This window comes from Loxodonta africana, chromosome 3, assembly GCF_030014295.1.
Source record: "Loxodonta africana isolate mLoxAfr1 chromosome 3, mLoxAfr1.hap2, whole genome shotgun sequence".
NCBI lineage: Eukaryota > Metazoa > Chordata > Mammalia > Proboscidea > Elephantidae > Loxodonta > Loxodonta africana.
The window spans coordinates 190,455,902-190,477,978 of record NC_087344.1 but is presented as its reverse complement, the minus strand read 5'-3'; the positions used below and the strand labels follow the sequence as shown (position 1 = coordinate 190,477,978).

General features: G+C 43.4%; 1 protein-coding gene across 6 annotated transcripts; it reads left to right on the top strand.

Annotated features, from left to right (window-relative positions):
• Window positions 1–718: 718 nt before the first annotated feature.
• Window positions 719–20,862, top strand: LOC135230839 (Fc receptor-like protein 1). Of its 6 annotated transcripts, none has more exons than XR_010321615.1 (11): window positions 719–996; window positions 8,450–8,470; window positions 10,411–10,680; window positions 12,695–12,982; window positions 13,144–13,416; window positions 13,716–13,832; window positions 15,409–15,436; window positions 16,978–17,060; window positions 17,283–17,706; window positions 17,950–17,978; window positions 19,653–20,862. XR_010321615.1 is itself a non-coding variant. In XM_064283044.1 (11 exons), exons 1-11 carry the CDS (start codon window positions 966–968, stop codon window positions 19,722–19,724), a joined length of 1,155 nt encoding a protein of 384 aa, XP_064139114.1. In that variant the 5' UTR covers window positions 719–965; the 3' UTR covers window positions 19,725–20,862. The 6 variants fall into 6 exon arrangements, 3 of the variants coding, with proteins under 3 accessions (XP_064139114.1, XP_064139113.1, XP_064139112.1); XM_064283044.1 differs by having other exon boundaries at window positions 13,273–13,416; window positions 17,283–17,354; XM_064283042.1 differs by having other exon boundaries at window positions 721–996; window positions 17,283–17,354.
• The last annotated feature ends 1,215 nt before the right edge of the window (window positions 20,863–22,077 follow it).

The window sequence follows — 22,077 nt, the reverse complement described above, 5'->3', positions numbered from 1 at the left end:
AGACTACAGACTTCAGTTGGGATTACACTTCAACATAAAGAAAACAAAAATCCTAAATTGACCAAGAAGCAATATCATGATAAACAGAGAAAAGACTGAAGTTGTCAAGGATTTCATTTTATTTGGATCCACTATCGATGCCCATAAAAGTGCAGTGGTCAAGAAACCAAATGACGTATTGCATTGGCGAAATCTGCTGCAACAGACTTCTTTAAAGTGTTCAAAGGCAGAGAAGTCACTTTGAGGACTAAGGTATGCGTGACCCAGGCCATGGTATTTTCGTTCGCCTCATATGCCTGTGAAAGCTAGACAGTGAATAAGGAAGAATTTTTGCCTTTGAATTACAGCATTGGCAAAGAATACTGAATCTACCAGACTGCCAGAAGAATGAACAAATGTGCCTTGGAAGAAGCACAGCCAGAACACTCCTTAAAAGGGAGGATGGTGAGAATTCATCTTGCATAAACTGGACATGTTACCAGGAGGAACCAGTCCCTGGAGAAGAACATCATGCTTGATAAAGCATAAAGTTGATGAAAAAAAGGAAGACCCTGAATGAAATGGATTGACATAGTGGCTACAACAATGGGCTTAAACATAGCAATAATTGTGAGAATGGCGAAGGACCGAGTAGTGTTTCCTTCTGTCGTACATAAGGTGGCTATGAGGCGGAACCAACTGGACAGCACCAAACTACACAAAGGAGCACTTTTGATTTCCTCACCCTCCACAGGAAACAGGAGAAATGCATAGTCTTCTACACCCTGAGTGAAGACTATACCTTTGCACACACCGTGCTCTTCCACACCTCTCTTCTTCCTTCATCTATTTTTGTAAACTCGTGCTGAAGAGTAACTTCCGATCCTGACTTCCTCAAACCTCAGACAAGCTGCTGCCTCTTAACTCCGAGGTGAATTCTCTCTGATGAAAGGACATCTTCGGTTACAGTTCCCGACCTGACCCTCATGCTTCTGAGGCTCCTGCTGTTCATCTATGGTGAGTAGGACAACTCGAAGCAGAGTATGGGATCCCATCACACTGGGGCTCCACTTCCTGAAGAGCTGTGGGAACTTCCCAGGGCTAACCTTCTGCCTGGGGGTGCTCAGGGGTGCTCAGGGCTCTACTTCCAACTAGGGGCTCAAAGTCAGGCAGGAAGGTGCGGTGAAGCCACATTTTTGAAGAAAGCTATCATTTCAGTTTTTATCACATAGAAAGTGTTTACTGTCTCTGTCTTCCCTTCCACCACTAATTCTGTCCTTGTGCCTGTTTCAACAGCCACAAATACAATTCATGGGAAAAACTGGCTGCTCAGTTCCTTGCCCTTCTTACTATCAGCGATATTTCCCTTTACTCCTCCTTTCACCACACCCTATTGTCAATACTCGCTCTCTCTAGCACTCCATATTTACCATGTCTTCAGCTCCCCTGGGTCACTTTTTCATTGCCAATTCTTCCTCTCCATGTTCTCACATCTCACAGTGCCCAGCCGAGATTCCATCACCACAATGCTCCTTTGGATACACCCGAATCTCTCTTCCTCTACAGCACTTGCCCAATTAACACACTTTTCTGAGCGCTTCCCACTTGTGCCTAAGCAGCTGAATGTGATTTTAGACAAAAGGCATAATCCTGCTGACTTATCTCACTTTAAATGTAGGACCCCAAATTTCAAATGGGACATCATTAGTGCTGCAAGCCTGCTATATTTTCATAGCCCATGGTCTCCCACTCTTGATGACCACTCTTCCATCCCTTCTCTTTCTCCTCAAACCCTCCTCTTACCCTCAATTTATGACCTTGCTTCATATGTCACTGGGAAAATAGAAGCAATCAGAAGAAATTTTCCTCATCTTCCTAGTGCTGTATCTACCAACCCAGCCATCTCTGTACTCACAGACTCTGCCTTCCCTCCTTTTACCGTGAATATATCGTCCCTCCTCCTATCTAGGAAACCCTGGTGGCATAGTGGTTCAGTGCTATGGCTGCTAACCATAGAGGTTGGCAGTTCAAATCCGCCAGGCGCTCCTTGGAAACTCTATGGGGGCAGTTCTACTCTGTCCTATAGGGTCGCTATGAGTCGGAATCGACTCGACGGCAGTGGGTTTGGTTTTTGGTTCCTCCTATCTAAGACAGGATTCTCTGCTGGGCACTGAGTCCGAGATTCTCTTGATTTCTTAAAAACATGATCCATCATTAAAATGTTTCTCCATTCTAGATTATTCCTAGGAATATACAAACATGCTACAATGTCTTTTATCTGAAAAAATAGAAATATGATCTAATGGTCTCTTGCATCTACTGCATCATTTCTCTGTTTCTCTTTACAAAGTTTCCAGTGAGTTGTTGACTTCATCTCTTCCCATCCTTTCTATGTAAAGTTCATATTAAATTTACCTTACCAGAAAATTCTCTTTTTAATCTACTTCCTGTGAATTTTGACAAATGTCCAGAGACATGTAACCACCACGATCACCAAAATACAGAACATTTCCATCACTTCAAATAATCCCCTCATACCCTCATTGAGATTTCTCTGCATCCCTAACCCCTTGCAACTGTTAAGCTGTGTTAGGTCCCTATAGTTTTTTTTTTTTCCCCGTCCTTCCTTGAACCCATTCCATCAGTATTTCTTCCACGCCACACCAATGAAACTGCTCTTGTTAACATTATCAACCACTTCCATGTCACCCCATGCAGTGATCAGTTTTCATTTCTCATTTTATTAAGCCTCTCAGGGCATTTGACATAGTTGAGCACTCCCTCTTCCTGAAACACATTTTCATCTGGCTTCCGGAGTACCATACTCTGCTGGTTTTCTTTTTAACTCAATATTTGCTGGTTCTCAGGCATCATTACTGAATTCTCCTTATACTCATCTCAAAATGTCAGACCTCTCCAAGACTGGTACCTAGACTTCTCTTCTCTATCCATATACACTTCCCCAAGTAATATCATCTGGTCACTTTAAGTGCCACATTAAGCTTAAACTTATATTTATTTCTCCAGCTTTGACCTCTCCTTTGAACACCACTCATATATTCAACTGTCATTCAGGTATCTAAGAAGTATCTTTTTTTTTAAATTGTGCTTTAAGTGAGAGTTTACAGTTCAAGTTAATTTCTCATACAAAAATTTATACACACATTGTTATGTGACCCTATTGCTCTCCCTTTAATGTGACTACACATTCCTCCTTCCCACCCTGCATTTCCCACATCCGTTCAACCAGCTCCTATCCCTTTCTGCCTTCTCATCTCGCCTCCAGACAGGAGCTGCCCGTTTAGTCTCATATATCTACTTGAGCTAAGAAGCACGCTCTTCACAAGTATCATTTTATGTCCCACAGTCCGGTTTAATCTTTGTCTGAGGAATTGGCTTCCGGAATGTTTTTAGTTTGGGGCTAACAAAGTCTGGGGGCCAAGTCTTCTGGGGTCCCTCCAGTCTCAGTCAGACCATTTTTAAGTCTGTTTTTTTTTTTTTTTTTTTACTGGAATTTGAGTTCTGCACTCCCCTTTTCTCCTGCTCCATCAGGAACTCTGTTGTGTTCCTTGTCAGGGCGGTTACTGGTGGTAGCCAGGGACCATCTAATTCTTCTGGTCTCAGGCTGATGGGGTCTCTGGTTTATGTGGCCCTTTCTGTCTCTTGGGTTAACATTTTCCTTGTGTCTTTGGTGTTCTTCATTCTCCTTGCTCCAGGTGGGTTGGGACAAGTTGATGCATCCTAGATGGCTGCTTGCTAGCTTTTAAGACCCCAGACACCACTCACCAAAGTGGGATGCAGAACATTTTCTTAATATACTTTGTTATGCCCGTTGACCTAGATGTTCCCTGAAACTATGGTTCCCAGAACCCCGCACCTGCTACTTTGTCCCTCAAAGTATTTGGTTGTATTCAGAAAACTTCTTAGCTTTTGGTTTAGTTCAGTTGTGCTGACTTCCCCTGTATTGTGTGTTGTCCTTCCCTTCATCTAAAATAATTCTTTTCTAAAGTTTAGTTAGTGAATACCCCTCCCTCTCCCTCCCCACCCTTGTAACCATAGAAAAATGTTTTCTTCTGTGTTTAAACCTTTTCTTGAGTCCTCATAATAGTGGTCTCATACAATATTTGTCCCTTTGCGACTGACTAATTTCACTCAGCATAATGCCTTCCGGATTCAGGCACGTTATGAGATGTTTCCTGGATTCATCGTTGTTCTTTATCGTTGTGTAGTATTCCATTGTGTGAATATACCATAATTTGTTTATCCATTCATCTGTTGTTGGCACTATCATGGATTGAATTATGTCCGTCCCCAAAATGTGTGTATTAACTTGATTAGGCCATGATTCCCAGTAATCTGTGGTTGTCTCCATTTTGTGATTGTAATTTTATGTTAAAGAGGATTAGGGTAGAATTGTAACGCCCTTACCAGGTCACACCCCTGATACAATGTAAAGGGAGTTTCCCGGGGTGAGGCCTGCACCACCTTTTATCTCTCAAGAGTTAAAAAGAAACGGAAGCTAGCAGAGTGAGGGGACCTCATATCACCTAGAAAGAAGCACAGGGAGGACAGCATGCCCTTTGGACCAGGGGTCCCTGTGCAGAGAAGCTCCTAGTCCAGGGAAGACTGATAAGAAGGCTGACACAGAGAGAAAGCCTTCCCCTGGAGCTGACACCGTGAATTAGGAGTTTTAGCCTATTTTACCTTGAAGAAATAAATTTTCTTGTTACAACCATCCACTTGTGGTATTTCTGTTACAGCAGCATTAGGTGACTAAGACAGGAACCTTGGTTGTTTCCATCTATTTACTTTCGTGAACAGTGCTGCAGTGATCATCGGTATTCATATGTCTATTTGTGTGATGGCTCTTATTTCTCTACTATCTATTCCAAGGCTTGGGATTGCTAGATCATATGGTACTTCCATTTCTAGCTTTTTAAGGAGGTGCCAAATTGATTTCAAAGTGGTTGTACCATTTTACATGCCCACCAGCAGTGTATAAGTGCTCCAGTCTCTAAGAAGCATCTTAAACTCAACATATCCAAATAGATCTCTTGACCCTACACCTTCGCCACCACCACCCCACAACTTCTCTATTTCAGTTGCTTGGCCAAAAACTTAGCAGTGATATGTAACTCTTCTCTTTCTTTTATTTTAGGTCTGACCCATAAGCAATCCTTAGTGATTTTACCTTCCAAATTTATACTGAATCTGACCATTCAACAGCACCAGTGCTGCCTAATCTGAACCATCCTTCTCCCTCTTTTAGACTAAACTCTCCTACTAATGTTCTCCCTGCTTCTCTTGCACTTCTATAATCTTTTCTCACAGGATAAGAGTGATCCTACACAAATTTAAAAAATTAATTCAGAACTGTCCATGGTTCCCCATCACATCTAGAACAAAATCCGATTGTTACTAAGTCCACAAAGCCTCCCATGACTGGCCCCAGCCTACTTCTCACACATCAGTATCTACCACCGTCCCCTTCCCAGTCAGTCCCAGGGACACTTCCTCTTATTTCTCCTTGAATAAGTCCATTCCCTTCTCAAGGCCTTTGCATTTGCTGCGAACTCTGCCAGAGATACTCACTCCCTGGTTTCATTCAGGTTTCTACTCAACTGACATCTATCTAAAAAGTTATGACCATTCTCAGGTATTCTGTAACTTATTTCTCTGCTTTCTTGTAGCACTGACCACTCTCTGAAATCACATTATATATTTATTTGCTGATTGGCTCTCTCCTCATTATAATGTAAATCCCCTGGTGGCAGACTGTCATTCATATTCACTCCTGTAAACCCAGTGCCCCACACAATGCCTGGCATATAGTAAACACTCAAATATGCTTGTTGAAATCAGACAAAGACCTAATCTCTAAAATCTACAAGAAGATCCAACACCTCTACAACAAAAAGACAAATAATCCAATTAAAAAACAGGAAAAGGAAATGAACAGACACTTCACCAAAGACATTCAAGTGGCCAACAGACACATGAGGAAATGCTCGAGATTACTAGCCATTAGAGAAATGCAAATCAAAGCCACAATGAGATACCATCTCACCCCGGCAACACTGGCACGAAACAAAAAAAAAAAAAAAAAGGAAGTAATAAATATTGGAGAGGCTGTAGGGAGATTAGAACTCTTATGCACTGCTGATGGGAATACAAAATGATATGACCATTTTGGAAAATGATATGGCACTTACTTCGAAAGCTAGAAACAGAAATACCATATGATCCAGCAATCCTACTCCTAGGAATATATCCTGGAGAAATGAGAGTCGTCACACAAATAGACATATGCATACCCATGTTTATTGCAGCATTGTTCGCAATAGCAAAAAATGCCCATCAACAGATGAACGGATAAACAAACTATGGTACATTCACACAATGGAGTACTATGCAAGATAAAGAACAAGGATGAATCTTCAAAGCATCTCACAACACGGGTGAATCTGGAGGGCACTATGCTGAGTGAAATAAGTCAATCACAAAAAGACAAATATTGTATGAGACCACTACTGTAAAAACTCTTGAAAAGGTTTACACACGAAAAGAGACAATCTTTGATGGTTATGAGGGAGGGGAAGCATGGGGACGGCAAAACACTAAATAGACAATAGGTAAGTGGTAACTTTGGTGAAGGGTGAGACAGTACACAAAACTTTGGAAGCCAGCACGACTTATACAAGGCAAGGTCATGGAAACTCCATAGACACATCCAAACTCCCTGAGGGAACAAATTGCTGGGCTGAGGGCTGTGGGGACCATGGTCTGGGAGAACATCTAGCTCAATCGGCATAGCATCATTTATAAAGAAGATTCTTTACATTCTACTTTGATGAGTAGTGTCTGAGGTCTTAAAAGCCTGTAAGTGGCCATCTAAGATACTCCACTAGTCTCACACTTTTGAGAGCAAGGAAGAATAAAGAAAACTAAACATACAAGGTAAAGATTAGTCCAAAGGACTAACGGACCACATCTACCATGGCCTCCACCAGACCGAGTCCAGTACAGCTAGCTAGATGGTGCCCGGTTACCACCACTGACTGCCCTGACAGAGATCATAATAGAGGGTCCCTGGACACAGCTGGAGAAAAATGTAGAACAAAATCCTAACTCACAAATAGACAGTCCTACTGGCCTACCAGAGACTGGAGAAACCCCAAGAGTATGGCCCCTGGACACCCTTTTAGCTCAGTAGTGAAGTCACTCCTGAGGGTCATTCTTCATCCAAAGACTGGATAGGCCCATAAAACAAAACAAGATTAAAGGGATACAACAGCCCAGGGGCAAAGACTAGAAGGCAGGGGACAGGAAAGCTGGTAATAGGGAACCCAAGGTTGAGAAGGGAGGGTGTTGACATGTCATGGGGTGTTAACCAATGTCATACAACAGTATGTGTGCTAACCGTTTAATGAGAAACTAGTCTGTTCTGTGAACCTTCATCTAAAGTAAAATTAAAAAAAAAATTGCTGAATGCATGAATAAGCAAAATGTGATTTTTATCTTACCTATCATTGTTCCCTCCTCTCTACCTGAGGAACTAATTATTCACATAAATATTTAATTTAAAACATCAGGCATCTCAAACTAAACATGAACTGAAAGAGATAATAATAATACTAGACAATATTAATTGGGTGCCAACACATTTTCAGGCATTATTCTAAGCACTTTATAGGTACTAGCTTTTTTAATCCTGGCAAAAACTCTAGGGGTAGGTACTCTTATTATTTCCATTTTACAGAGAAGGAAGCTAAAGCACAAAGAGATAAAGCATTTTTCCAAAGGTCACACAGCTTGTAGACAAAGAGCCAGCATTTAAGTCTATCCCATCTGGCTACAGAGCTCACATTTTCCTCAGAATGCTCTCTTCTTGACCATTATGCCAAAATATCTGGGTCCAATCCTTGAGAATGTCTTTGGAGAAATCCGAATTCCTTCTCTTGTCTCTAAGCTTACTCTGATCCGAACTTGGTAAATAAAGGGGCACCACGACCTTGAGGATGATCCCCTCCACTCTCCTTGTCTGACTCTGTTGTTACTACGAGCAGAGAGTCTTGAGCTGGATCAGGAACACTTTTGAATTGAAGGGCTAGAAGTGAGGGGCGTGAAGAAGGGAGCTGCCAAGTAGTTAAAAGCAAAGGCACCATTTCCTAATTACAGATGAGAAAAGTGATCATAAATTACTTTATGATGGTGCAAAAAAAGCCATGTGTTTTTTGTAGGAAGGTGTTTTATAAGTGATGTGGAATGAGGGGAAAGGAAAAGAGGGAAGAAAGGGAGGCAGGAAAGGGGAGGAGAATATGAAAGGAGAGAGGGCAGAAGAGAAAGAGGGAGGAAAGAGAAGGTTAAGGAGGAAGAAAGGCAGAGATGGGGGAGGGTAAGAGGGAAGGAGGGTGGATTGTAGAGTTAAACTTTGCTGCTCTCTACTGATCTCTGCTGCCTTCTCTCCCAGCTCCACTCTGTGAACCAACCGGTGAGTTGCAACTTCCCTTTCTTCTTCGCGGTCTGTGGGTGCCTTGTCACTGGAGGAGGCCGGTGAATGGCTGTCTGAGCAGCCCCTGCTCGTCCAAGACACACCCTGCTGACACTGCTGAGGTGTATAAACACATCAGTGGCTCCCTTGGGCCTGGGCTGCGCTGTTTACGCCAGTCTCTGCACCTGACGTGTGCCTGCTCAACGCATGTACAGGTCTTGCTCTGACCTCAAGAACACCATCTTATTTCTGGGAAGCACAGTGTGGGGAGGAAGATAGTATTTTGGCAAGAAAGGCAGAGGGTGCCGAAGACTGAAGCTAGAGAATCTCTGTCCTCCAGCCTGGGAGGCTCTAAGGTCCCTGTGTACTTCCCAGCTGGGTGCTCCACCAGAGGTGATGGAGGAAATGCTGGACATCCTTGGAGACGAACCTTACAGTCAATCCTCGGTCCACACAATAAATGGAGTAGTAGCACTGCCTCCTTCCATCTCTAGCCCTGCCCTGCAGCACCAAGTGCTACAGTTTCTCTCAGACCCCGGTTTATGTAAACTAATTTAGCTTTGGTCCTGATTTAAAGTCCTCCCTTACCCAGATGAGGAGAGGAGGACAAGATCCCCTCACAGGGGATCTTTCACCAGGGCATGTTTACACCTAATGAATGTGAGAATTACTCTTTTGTGCCTAAAATGGAAACCCTGGTGGTGTAATGGTTAAGTACTATGGTTGCTAACCAAAAGTTAACAGTTTGAATCTACCAAGCGTTGCTTGGAAACTCAATGGGGCAGTTCTACTGTGTCCTATAGAGTCACTGTGAGTTGGCATCGACTCACCAGCAAGGGGTTTTGGTTTTTTTTTGTGCGTAAAATACCACAGTGTTAAAAGAGGTTGTTCTGCAGCCTCAAGAACTCAGGAATGCAGGCTCTAATGGATTATGAATTCCTGTCAAAAGAGAGTTTCAGAAGCAACCCAGTCTTCTGAGTTCCTCACATGATATTTGCTCAAGTCTAACTCATGCCTTGTGTTCTTCTGGCCCTGCTGTTATGCCATAAAACCACATACCTAACTAATCCTCGCTTAAAGCAGGAATCAAAGGCTGCATTGAGAATGAGGATGAAGAAACCAAGTTTCCGTCATCAAGTATTTGCCAGGTAGTCTCCGTAGCTTGTGACGATCTGAAGCAAGCTCTGAGCTGCGAGACTACGCCCAGGACCTTGCAGCCAGCCCCACCTCTTTCTCACCTCCTCTTCCCCTAAACCCCATTCAGAGCCAAAACCCAAACCCGCTGCCATCGAGTCAATTTTGACTCATAGCAACCATATGGCACAGAGCAGAGCTGCCCCGTAGGGTTTCCAAGGAGCTGCTGGTGGATTTGAACTGCTGACCTTTTGGTTAGCACCCAAGCCCCATTCAGAGGAGGAAGTTAAAAACAAAAAAAAAAAACAAAGCAAAACAAAACAAAAATGCTGTGGAGTTGACTCCAACTCATGGCAACCTTTTGTGTGTCAGAGTAGAATTGGTCCATAGAGTTTTCAAGGCTTTAATCTTTCAGAAGTAGATTGCCAGGCCTTTCTTCCAAGATGCCTCTGGGTGGATTTGAACTGCCAACTTTTCAGTTAGTAGCCGAGCACTTAACCATTTCCACCACCCAGTGACAGAAACTTCACAAAGAGAAAAGATCAATTCCAGGTAAAGGACGCTGCTGCACAGGGGCAGGATGTGTGTGTGTGTGTGTGTGTGTGTGTGGTGGGAGGTGTGAGCAGAGTGGACTCATGGCAAAGGGAAGCCCACAGGCCACTGTGAGAGGGTCATATGAGGGATAGACTGTGTGTCCAGCTGGCTGGTTCTTTGAGCCCTGTTTACCAGTGCTGAGAACCAAAAGTGCCTCTCACCAGGAACTCTGAACCCCTTCACCCTGGAATATGTGTTTCTTTTTTCTCTAGAGCTGCTTCTGATAGCTAGTCCCACCCGGCCTATAGAGGGGAGCTCGATGACTCTGATCTGTAAGATCTACCCAGCTCCGCAGACAGCAGGTGTCCAGCTTCAATTCTGCTTCTTCAGTGATGTCTGGAACCAGAGATTGCCCTGCAACACCTCCCCAAAGCTTCAGATTCCCAAAATGTGGCGTGAAAACTCAGGGTCTTACTGGTGTGAGGCAAAGCCAGAGAAAACTCGAGTTATACGGAGCCAGAGGTTCTGGATAGACGTGCAGAGTGAGTGCCAGTGGGGCATGTCGACCAGGGTGGGCCAAAAGGGGCAGTGGCATGAGGCTGGTCATCCTTCTCTGCTGTGTTCTGCTCCCAAGGGAATAGGAGCTAGTCTAGAGATGGACCTGAACCTCTCTATCAGATCTGTCTAGTTTCCTAGTGCTGCTATAACACAAATACCATAAATGGGTGGCTTTAGCAAACAGAAATTTTTTTCCTCACAGTTCAGGAGGCTAGAAGTCCAAATTCAGGATGTGACTCTTGGGTGGAGATCCTTGTCTCTTCCAGGCTCCTCAGTCCCTTGGCGATTTACATGTGGCGTCTACCTTCTCTCCTTCACACTTGCTTGTCTGTGTGTCTAGGCTGTTCCTTCTATCACTCCGAAATGATTTGGTTTAGGACACACCCTACACTGACATGGCTTCATTATCATAAAGAAGAACCCTATTTACAAACGGGATTTCACCCACAGGCGTAGGGGTCAGGACTCCAACACGTAGTTTTTAGAGGACACAATTCAAACCATAACAGAATCCTTAAGAGATGTTCCCTTATCCTTGCTGTTCCCATTCAGGCAAACAGAAGAATATTTTGGAGACACTGTGTATCTTCACTGTGCTGGAAGGTGTAGGGGAAAATTATTGTTGCATGATACATGATCTCTGACTACAAGAAGTGTTTGTTCAACCAGCACCCTGAATACCTGAGATAAACTATGTGGTGCTGTATGGTCTAGGGTTGGCTACTAGTAGAGGCTGCAGAGAAGGAGAAATCTGACTGAGGTGGTAAGAGGTTTTATAGAAGAAGAATATGGAATAGGCTATTGGAAAACGGCTTATGGAAGGAAGTTGGAGCTTGATTTTGAAAGATAAATAGAAAAGAGGGTGTTAGTGATTTTGAACCATGTTATTCCATTTCAGGATGGACACTTCCAACATCCTTTCCTATTCTCAGGCAAAGGCATATCCACTGTGCCATAAAGCAAATGTCTACTACTTCCAAAAGGCTGGGTTTTCCTAACATGCTTAAAACTCAACACTGGTGAAACTGGACCGGAACAAAAAAATCATAGCTGTCTTCACGCACAGTTAGTGTACAGCAAGTCCTGTCCTAATGCTGCACACTGTCGAATTGAATCTTCACAACTACGGAAGATAACTATCGTTATCATCTCCATTTTGCAGATAAGAAAGTGAGTCTCAGAGAAGTTAAGTAATTTGATAGAGGACACACAGCAAGTAAGAGTTGGAACCAACATTCAAACACAGGCAGTTCGATTTGCAACCTGAACTTGTAACCCACCATACTACTGTATCTAGAAAATTGAGGGTTTGGAAACTCAGGGATGGTCCTCCCTGAACTGGTCCTCCCTGTCTGCTGTATTCTGTTCCCATGGGAATAGGAGCTGGTCTAGAGATGTACCTGAATCTCTCTCTATATCTGAGAGTCACATTGACCTACATCCTCCATGGTAATATTATGGTGTCTTTCTTACACTTAGTTAAGTGCTGTCGAGTCAGTTCTGACTCACAGGGACCCCATGTACAACAGAACCAAACACTGCCTGGTCCTGTGCCATCCTCACAATTGTTGTTATGCTTGAGCCCATTGTTGCAGCCACTGTGTCAATCCATCTTCTTGTGGGCCTTCCTCTTTTTCGCTGTCTACTAAGCATAATGTCCTTCTCCAGGGACTCGTCCCTCCTGATAACATGCCCAAAATACCTGTGATGAAGTCTCACCATCCGTGCTTCTAAGGCGCATTCTGGCTGTGCTTCTTCCAGGACAGATTTGTTCATTCTTCTTACAGTCCGTGGTATATCCATGGTGTATTCAATATTCTTTGCTTTCTTACACTATCATCTGCAATTCCAAGTCAGCAGAGACTCCTTTTTTTCCTTTAAAGTATATATATCACTGACTTTACCTGGGGTTTTTGCTTTCATCGCTGTCATATCTGCTCCCTGCCCCTGAAATCCTCCCTACTCAGACTCCTCTTATGTCATCTTCTATTCACACAGGAGTCCGCGTCTCTGATGTGAGCTTGGAGACACAGCCCCCAGGGGGCCAGGTGATGGAGGGAAAAAAGCTGGTCCTGGTCTGCTCGGTCGCTAAGGGCACAGGAAACATCACCTTCCTCTGGTACAAAGGGGCCATGGGTTTCAAACTGGGCACAAAGACCCTGCGTTCCTTAACTGCAGACTTTGAGATCCTCACGGCGAGGGAGAGTGATGCTGAGCAATATTACTGTGCAGCTGACAATGGCTATGGCCCCAGCCTCAGTGGGCTGGTGAGCATCACTGTCAGAAGTAAGTTTCACTATTCATCTCAACCAGCAGGTCTCAAGCTGGGCTCCATGTTCCCCAGGGACACCCTGAGGAAGTTCAAATGGGGCGGAGCCTCTGTGGCCAGTGATTATGAGTCTGTGCCAGCATAAGAGACCCCTCTGACAGCTGACTATTTCTGTCAGTTCCAGTGTCTCATCCAGTCCTCACCCTCAGGGCTACTGGGGCCCAGGCTGTGGTGGGGGACATGGTGGAGCTTCACTGTGAGGCCCAAAGAGGCTCTCCCCCAATCCTATACCGGTTCTATCACGAAGATATCATCTTGGGGAACAGCTCAGCCCCCTCTGGAGGAGGAGCATCCTTCAACCTGACTGCAGAGCATTCTGGGAACTACTTCTGTGAGGCCGACAATGGCCTGGGGGCCCAGCACAGTGAGGCCGTGCTACTCAACATCACAGGTATAGCTCAGGCTACAGAACTGTGTTGGTCCATGTCTCTTTCCCAGCTTCCTGAGAAAGTTTTGTTGATGCTGCCACAGTGCTGCTGGTGGGGTGCTACCAAAGATGGAGCTTCTGCGGTTGGTGCTGTTCTAAGCGATGCATCTGGGGAGTGTGGAGGGCCAAAATGCTGGGCGCTTCTTCTTTCATCAACATGATATGCTGCAAGCCCCCCTAAGAAGAGCAGATCCGGGCTGCAACCCACACCCAAGATCTCTGCTCTCCGTACCCCAAGCTCATGCACAGGTCTCTCCTTTCAGTGCCTACCAAGGACAGAAGGGAACTTCTTACTATAGGAGTCATCGAGGGGCTACTCGGCACCCTTGGTCCCACCGCTGTCATCCTACTCTTTTGTTACTGGCTCAAGAAAAAAATAGGTTAGTATTTATAGAGATTGGGAATCTGTTAGTGCAACATTTGTTTTCACTGAAATAGACTGGATCTGTGATGTGTATATTGTAAAATATGAATATATCCTGCTAACCACCCTGGCTACAGGTCTGCTCACAACCGCCAATGAGTAGGAATGGCACCTATTAAAGTTTTCAAATAGTCCTCTATCTCCCATGTGTTATCAGTTAAGGTTTAACTGAAAACTTGTGCTTCTGTGATTTAATTTTTTATACAGAAATTAACTAAATAAGAGAAATGTCAGTGAGATGGGTTGACACAGTGGCTGCAACAATGGGCACAAACATAGCAACAATTGTGAGAATGGAGCAGGGCCGGGTAGTGTTTCGTTCTGTTACGCATACGGTCACTATAAGCTGGAACCCGACTTGACAGCACCTAAAACAACAACAGAGAAGTTGGTTCCCTGGGTGGGGCAAATTGCTAAGTGCTGGACTACTAACTGAAAGGTTGGTGGTACAGACCCACCAGTGGTGCCTCAAAAGACAGATCTGCTTCTGAAAGGTCATAGCCGTTGAAAACCCTATGGAGTGCACTTTTACTCTGCACACATGGGGTCACCACGGGTTATAATTGACTCGATGGCAACTAATAGCAACAGAAGAGAAGTACAGTTAAGAGCTCCAGCTATACTGACCATACCCTTGTTCTAGTCAATGCATAAATTGTTACCTTTTCCTTCTCCCTGACTTACTCACCTACACATCTATACTTTCTACTCAGTGCTGGATCTTTCTCACTTTTCAGCTTAAATGCCATTTCCTCAAAGAGATTTCATTTGGCCACTGAGCCTACAACTGTTCTCTTTTATTATTCTTCACCAGAGTACCAAGTTTTTAGGTCCATGCTCTGTCACAACTGGTAATCCTGTCTTCATTTGTATGTTTAAATTTGTTCTCCTGTCCTCCATTGAGCAAGTTGGAAACTGGGCAAGAGAGGACAATGTGAGATCTGTATTTAAATTTCAAGCCTTTCTGGCATATTTGGGCACCTCACTCCATCTATGGAAACCCTGGTGGCGTAGTGGTTCAGAGCTATGGCTGCTAACCAAAAGGTCAGCAGTTTGAGTCCACCAGGCCCTCCTTGGAAACCCTATGGGGCAGTTCCGATCTGTCCTTTAGGGTTGCTATGAGTTGGAACTGACTGGACAGCAATGGTTTTGTTCACTCCATTTATAATAGGACTGTGGCAATACCTACCTGCAAGTACTCTTGTCATGAAAAGATTAGATGGTGTGGTTGCAAAACCAGAAACAAAAATTACAATAGACTTGATGTTTTGGAGGCTTAGGTTCAAATTCTAGTTCTGGTACAAGTGAGCTTTGTGGCTTTGACCCTATTGAACTATTTTGGACCCAAGTCTCTTCATCTGGGGATGAAATCTCTGCCTAACGATCACTAGGCTGTCCCCTGAGCTCACCCTGGGGTCTGGCCGTGGATGGGTATCGGGCACAAGGGACGTTCCTTGCACAGGTGCTGTAGGAAAACACTGAGAGAGAGGGCTCCCTCCATTCACATGTGTGCTTCTTTGTTTGACTTGCAGGAAACCGGTCAGCCAGGGATCCACTCAGGTGAGGCCTCTGCTTTCTCTGTGTGTGCCAATAATGCAGCAAAATAATTTTAAAAAATTTGAGCTGTCCTCTCTCATGAGCTTCTCATATCTTCATTATATCAAACACTGTCACTCCAGAGTCCTTCCACTGCTGCCTGAACCTTCAATTTCTCTTCCTCTTCTGTTCGATTTCATATATTAACTAATTCATTTAAATCCTTTCATCTTTCTCCTTAATTCATCTCTTTTACTTCATTAGTAAAAATAAGAAAGTTGTATGGCTTTGACTAGAGTTATCCATTCTTGCAATTAGTCCACCATATCTGAAGGCCTGTAAATCATTCTGTTAAGTGATGACGGGCCTGAAAATATGAAAAGATCTTGAGAGTCTTAAAGTATTTTAAGGTAGACCAGGAGGTTGGACCAGGCCCTGGAGAAGAACATCGTGCTTGGTAAAATAGAGGGTCAGTGAAAAAGAGGAAGACCCTCAATGAGATGTACTGACACAGTGGGTGTGACAATGGTCTCAAACACAGCAACAATTGTGAGGATAGCATAGGACTGGACAACATTTTGTTCTGTTGTACGTAGGGTTGCTCTGAGTTGGAACCAACTTGATGGCACCTAACAACAACAGTAAAAACAACAACAAGGTATAGACCCATTTCTGTAATGCAAGACAGAGAGTAATAAACTTCCTGAAAAGTTGTTGAAGTTCTTTGGAAGTTTAAAGGAGGAAAAGATTTAAAATACTTCCATCTGGGGATACCAATATTTAGTCGACATATTTTTATAGTGTATTATTTATGCCAACGATAAACAGATTTTTTTCCCCAAATCAGAGTAACACTCTTTCAGTGGTGCATGCATATGTGGGACCACTTTCTTCTGGCCCATTCTCAAGCTGCTTGTTCTACCTAGCCACCTGTTTTCCATCTAGGGTGAATCCATATTCTTCATTCAATATTTACTGAATACCTATTATGTGACTGACACGATTCTGGGTGTGAGCGATCCCACAGGGAGACAGTCAGATAAGGAAGGACCTTACACTCATGAAAAATACACCCTACTGCATGCTCTGCCCTAAGAATGTCCCTTAGAATCGAGGATAGTGAGGCTTTGGCTAGCTTACTGTGAACACATCATAAGGAAAGACCAGTCACTAGAAAAGGACATAGTGTTTAGTAAAGGAGCGTCGGTGAAAATGAGGGAAACCCTCAGGGAGGTGGATTGACACAGTAGCTGCAACAATAAATAGGCTCAAACACACCAAAGATTGTGAAGTGGTGAAGGACGGGGCAAGGTTTAGTTCTGCTCTACATGAGGTCACCATGAGTCAGAACCGACTTCACGGCAACTACCAACACCACCAAGCCCACTCTGCAATGCCCCACTCAGCCCGTGTGGAGGATGGCGGCTTGTCCCATAGAGCCGTGCCATCCAGATGCTGATTTGCCCAGGAATTATTGTTCCACTCAAGACAGTTTCTAACAGGTTTCTCTCCTTCGACGTCTCACTCACTACCCCAAATGAAAGCATATGTTTCTGTGTTTGCAGGAGCCCTCCCAGCCCTGTACCCCAAGACTTTACCTATGTCAACTCACCTACCCCAGCGCCGCCGCAGCCCGTGTATGAAAATGGTGAGGTGTCCCAAATGACCTGTGCCAAAATGTGCAGAGTTAGCTGAGGAAGGGGTCATGGGGTGATGTCTGCTACCACAACCTGGCCGTGCTGGGCCCCAGCCACCTCTGCAAATAAATGACTCCTGGGTCTTCAGGGCTGTGATGGGTGGACAGGTATGGAGTGAGTCGAACGGCAAGAAGAGGAGGCTGTGTCCTGATGCCTCCTTTCCTCTTTTTCAGTGAACGTTGTAAGTGGGGATGACGTCTATTCACTGGTGTACTGTAGCCAGCAGGAACGGAAACCAGCAGCAGGTGAGAGATGAGGACTGACTTTGTGTCTGCCTCTTTTCCTTCCTGGAACCAAGAGGAGAATCAATGGCGGCGCCCAGCAGAGCAGCTGCCTGGAGCCGGCCCTGAGCACTACCGTCCCTCTCTGAAAACTGGTCTTTGGTCCGGAAGCAGCCTGGAGTAGATCACAATGCTAACGTTAACTTGGCCTGTTTAACGTCTCACCGCCCAGTGTTACCGCAGCAGCAGCAGAGACGATGGCTTCTGTCTGCTCTCTCGGAGTGGTCCCACGGCCTCCCAAAGCAGCCCCATCACAGCCACCTAATTATTTTGCTGCTGCGCTTCGCACGCGTGTTGGGCTCAGCAAATCTGAGTGGTGTAAAGACCCCTCCTGTGTCAGGAGGGGTGTATTTACTCCCGACCCCCGGGCTGCCAATATTCCCCTGTAGAGTAAGGAAATCTTATTTGTAATAGGTAGAAAAGCAAGAGTGAAAATATTAATGGAATTCAATACACGGGCGGCAGATGGGAGAGGAAGAAGCCTATATTAATGCCAGTTTAGGCAAGGACTTTCAATAGAAGTGGGGACTTAGCGTATTTATCTTTTTCTCCACTTTAGAGCCGCCAAGGACACTTACTGAGGATGAGGTGAGTTAAAGTCCCTGTTGTTCTTTCCTCCATGCCCTTGCTGCCTTTCCTCTGGGCACTGGTTCTCAAACTTTTAAAATTATGGTCATTTAGGAAAAGCAAATGATTTCATAGTCCACCTCCTTCCCTATCTCTGCACACAGTGGGGGTCAAAAATGCGTTGTAACAATAAAGTATCACTGTATAAGGAATATTTTGGAGGCCTAAATGGACATTTGGAGCCCTGGTGGCGTAGTGGTTAAGAGCTTAGCTGGTAACCAAAAGGTCAGCAATTCAAATCCACCAGCCTCTCCTTGGAAATGCTATGGGGCAATTCTACTCTGTCCTATAGGGTGTCTATGAATCGGAATCGATTTGATGGCAGCAAGTTTGGTTTTGGTTTTAAATGGACATTTAGCAATAGGCATATGAATGATTTGTAGTTGAAACATAGTACTACCTAGTCTAAAAAGCCTATTTACTTGAAATTCTGTGTCCCAAATATTGTTGAGCCATCCATATATAACTGTGATATAAGGTTAGCCAAACAATCCACTAAATTATTATTAAACAAACCTATACTAATAGTGATTGTAATAGTGATTTGTGAACCTTGAACAACTTAAGACATCACCGATGTTATAAAAATCGTTTCTGGTAATTGCAGAATTTCAACCCTTTTGTGTGTGCAAAGGTGACAGGTGCTTTATAATTTTGTCTAGCGTAGTGTGGGCAACCAGATGTCTCAGGACATGACTTAGTTTCCCAGTGATGCTATAATAGAAGTACTGAAAGTAAGTGGCTTTAAAGAACAGAAATTCTAGCTCAGGAGGCTAGAAGTCTGAATTCAGGCTACCAGTTATAGGGGAAGGCTCTCTCTCTTTCGGCTCTGGAGGAAGATACTTAGCTTCTGTAGCCCCAATATTCCTCAGTTCCTTGATGAGCTTCACATGACTTTTATTTTACCTGTCTCTAATCTGCTCTTTTTTATAATTTAGGACTAATTAGGCTTACGACACACCCTACACTGATATGACCTCATTAACATAACAAATTAAACCCTATTTCCAACTAGGATTGTATCCACTGCTGTAGGAGTTAGGAACCAACACGTATTTTTGGTGGGACACAATTCAATCCATAAAAAACCAAAACCAAACCCACTGCTGTTGAGTCGATTCTGACTCATAGCGACCCTACAGGGCAGAGTAGAACTGCCCCATAGAGTTTCCAAGGAGCGCCTGGTGGACTTGAACTGCCAACCTTTTGGCCAGCAGCTGTAGCACTCAACCACTACGCCACCAGGGTTTTCATTCAATCCATAACAAGACAGAATTCAAGTCCTTGGTGAGCTCCAGTGACACACTAAATTTAGTTTACAAATACAAAATTCTGACATCCCTTAATAGATGACAGCCCATGGAACTGCCTTATAACAGCCCATAAGAATGAGAGAAGCCCTTGCATCTTTGGGTCAGTTTGTAGCTCATCAGGAGCACCTCTGTGGCCCACCAGTGGGATGAAGACCCTTTGAAAATGCTGCCCTTGGACCACAGTCTTCAAAGAGGCTCTAATTTATATGCTGTGTGGTATACCATGGTAGTATGCATCTAGGCTACAGGGGAAGTGGGCTGCTGGGAGGCATGTTCTGCTGTCTTCTCTGCTTTAGTCCTATCTATGACCCTTTGCTTCCAGGTCTCCTTAGCCATCTATTCTAAGGTGAAGCAGGCAAGCAATATGGATGTGGACTATGAAGATGCAATGTAAAACTATGGAATATTCCACCTTTTTAAAACCATCCATGAGCCCAAGCCTCAGATCCAACATGTTCTTCAGAGAGCACAGGGGAGCCGGCTTTCTGGTACACCTCACCCAGGTGCTTTGCTCCATGAGCCTAATCCTTCATCTACCGTGAAGTCACTGTAAGCCCTGAAGAGACCATCCAGGAGAACTAACGTGGATACAGGAGTGGGAAGAACTGTGTTATGGAAGAGCTGGTTTCCTGCTGGTTCCTCTGGGATGGGTCAAAACGTGCTCTTAATTCTTTTCGCAAGAGGAAATGGTGGGATAAAAGGGGTTGGGCTCTCCTGGTGGAGAAATAGTGAAGCTAAGAGTGCGTGGACCCAGGGAGAGTGGTTTTGTAGAACTGCTCCAACAAGGCAGCTGTGTCCATGGTTTTGTCTAAGTATTTTCTCAGCACAGGCAGTAGAGAACCCCACTTAGGTTAATCATCATGTTTCTGCCTAAAATACACTATTCAGTATATTTTGGGTCAAGTTAGCAAATTAGAACTAAAACAAAATTACATAAAGAATTATGGTGGCCACACTCAATTTTAATAATGTGTTATCCAGGCTGATCTAAATGTCTCAATATTTATGAGAAATAATCTCTATCCAAAATTCTGTGTCTGCTGCAACCTCTAGAAGGTTTGTGAATATATTTTTTACTTCTTTCATTCATAAATTTCTTGAAAACATGTATAATATGGTTTGGAGTCTGTGTTTTAATTTGAAAGCAATCGCACACTCTTACAAATGAAAGCAATTTGCATAAAAAATAAAAAAGTTGAAGCTGTCCCTGTAATAGGACACCACAAAGGGTAGCCATTGTTAAAAATGTACCTTATGACTCTCCAGATAGTTTTGTACAAACACATACACATGTATGTAAGTATAGTTATTTAAAAATATGCCTACTTAACAAAATATCGTGAAATACTTTCAAGTCTGTATAGATCTACTGTACTATATTAAAAGGCTGTACAGTATTCCATTGTATAGGCAAGCCATAATATGTTTTAATCCTTCCCAGCACTGATGGACTTTAAGGTGGCTTCCAAAGTTTTCATATTGTAAAAACATTGCTAAAGTAAATGTCCTATAAAAAAACATCTTTTTATGCATTCTTGTTGGTTTATCTGAAAGATAAATTAACATATATCTGGGATCACTACGTTTTAGGTTACGTACGTTAGAGGATTTTGTTAAATACTCTTAAATTGCCCTCCTGTAAATTGTATCAATTAACATATTCATCAACAGTAAAGAAGAGAATGAAGGTGTAGGGAAAAGTATCACTGTTATTTCCATTTAAAAGTTTTAAATTACTAAGGAAGTTGAGCATCTCTCCATAAATTGACGGCTGGTTTATAATTCTTCTAGAAGTTTTCTGTGTTTAGCTTTTGCCCATTTTTCTTTGTGTTCATTTCTTTTTCTTATGCTTTTATATGAACTGTTTATTGAGGTGTAATTTAACACCGTTGAAAGCACAGGCTTTACGTACACAGTCCCATTCATTTGACAAATGCATGCATGCCCCTGAATAAATCAAATGCCTGTCCTAATATAGAATGGTCCCGTCTTCCTAGAAAGTTCCCTCATACCCTCTTTCAGTCAATTTCTGCCCCTCCTAGAAACAATTATGTAAATTTTTTGACAGTCATATTATTTATTGCAACAAAAGTAATTTCAACTATACGTCCAATGCAAATGGTTATATAAGTCATATCCATACACTAGAATACTAGAATACTATGCTATCTTGAAAGTTAAATTCTGTTGTAAGGTACTCTGACAAACAGAAAACAAAAAAACCCAGTGCCGTCAAGCCAATTCCAACTCATAGGGATCCTATAGGACAGAGTAGAACTACCCCATAGAGTTTCCAAGGAGCACCTGGCAGATTTGAACTGCCAACCCTTTGGTTAGCAGCCATAGGACTTAATTACTACGCCTCCTGACAACCAGAAGAGAGAAGAATTACATTCATGATCATTCTTAAATGTTAGTATTACAAGGTTATATTTTAAATGAGCATTTAAATTTCTTTATTATGTCTATTTTGACCTATAGGAATCAAATATTTTGCCCTTTGAATTGCTCCACTCCTTTTTCCACCCCTGTAATTCTTGGAAATCCACTATGAATCTTAACAGAGGCCTGTGTCTACAAGATTCCTAGGCATTTCCCTAACACGTCTTTTTTTTTTTTTAATTGTGCTTTAAGTGAAAGTTTACAAATCAAGTCAGTCTCTCATACAAAAACTTACGTACACCTTGCTATGTACTCCTAGTTACTCTCCCCCTAATGAGATAGCACGCTCCTCCTCTCCACCCTGT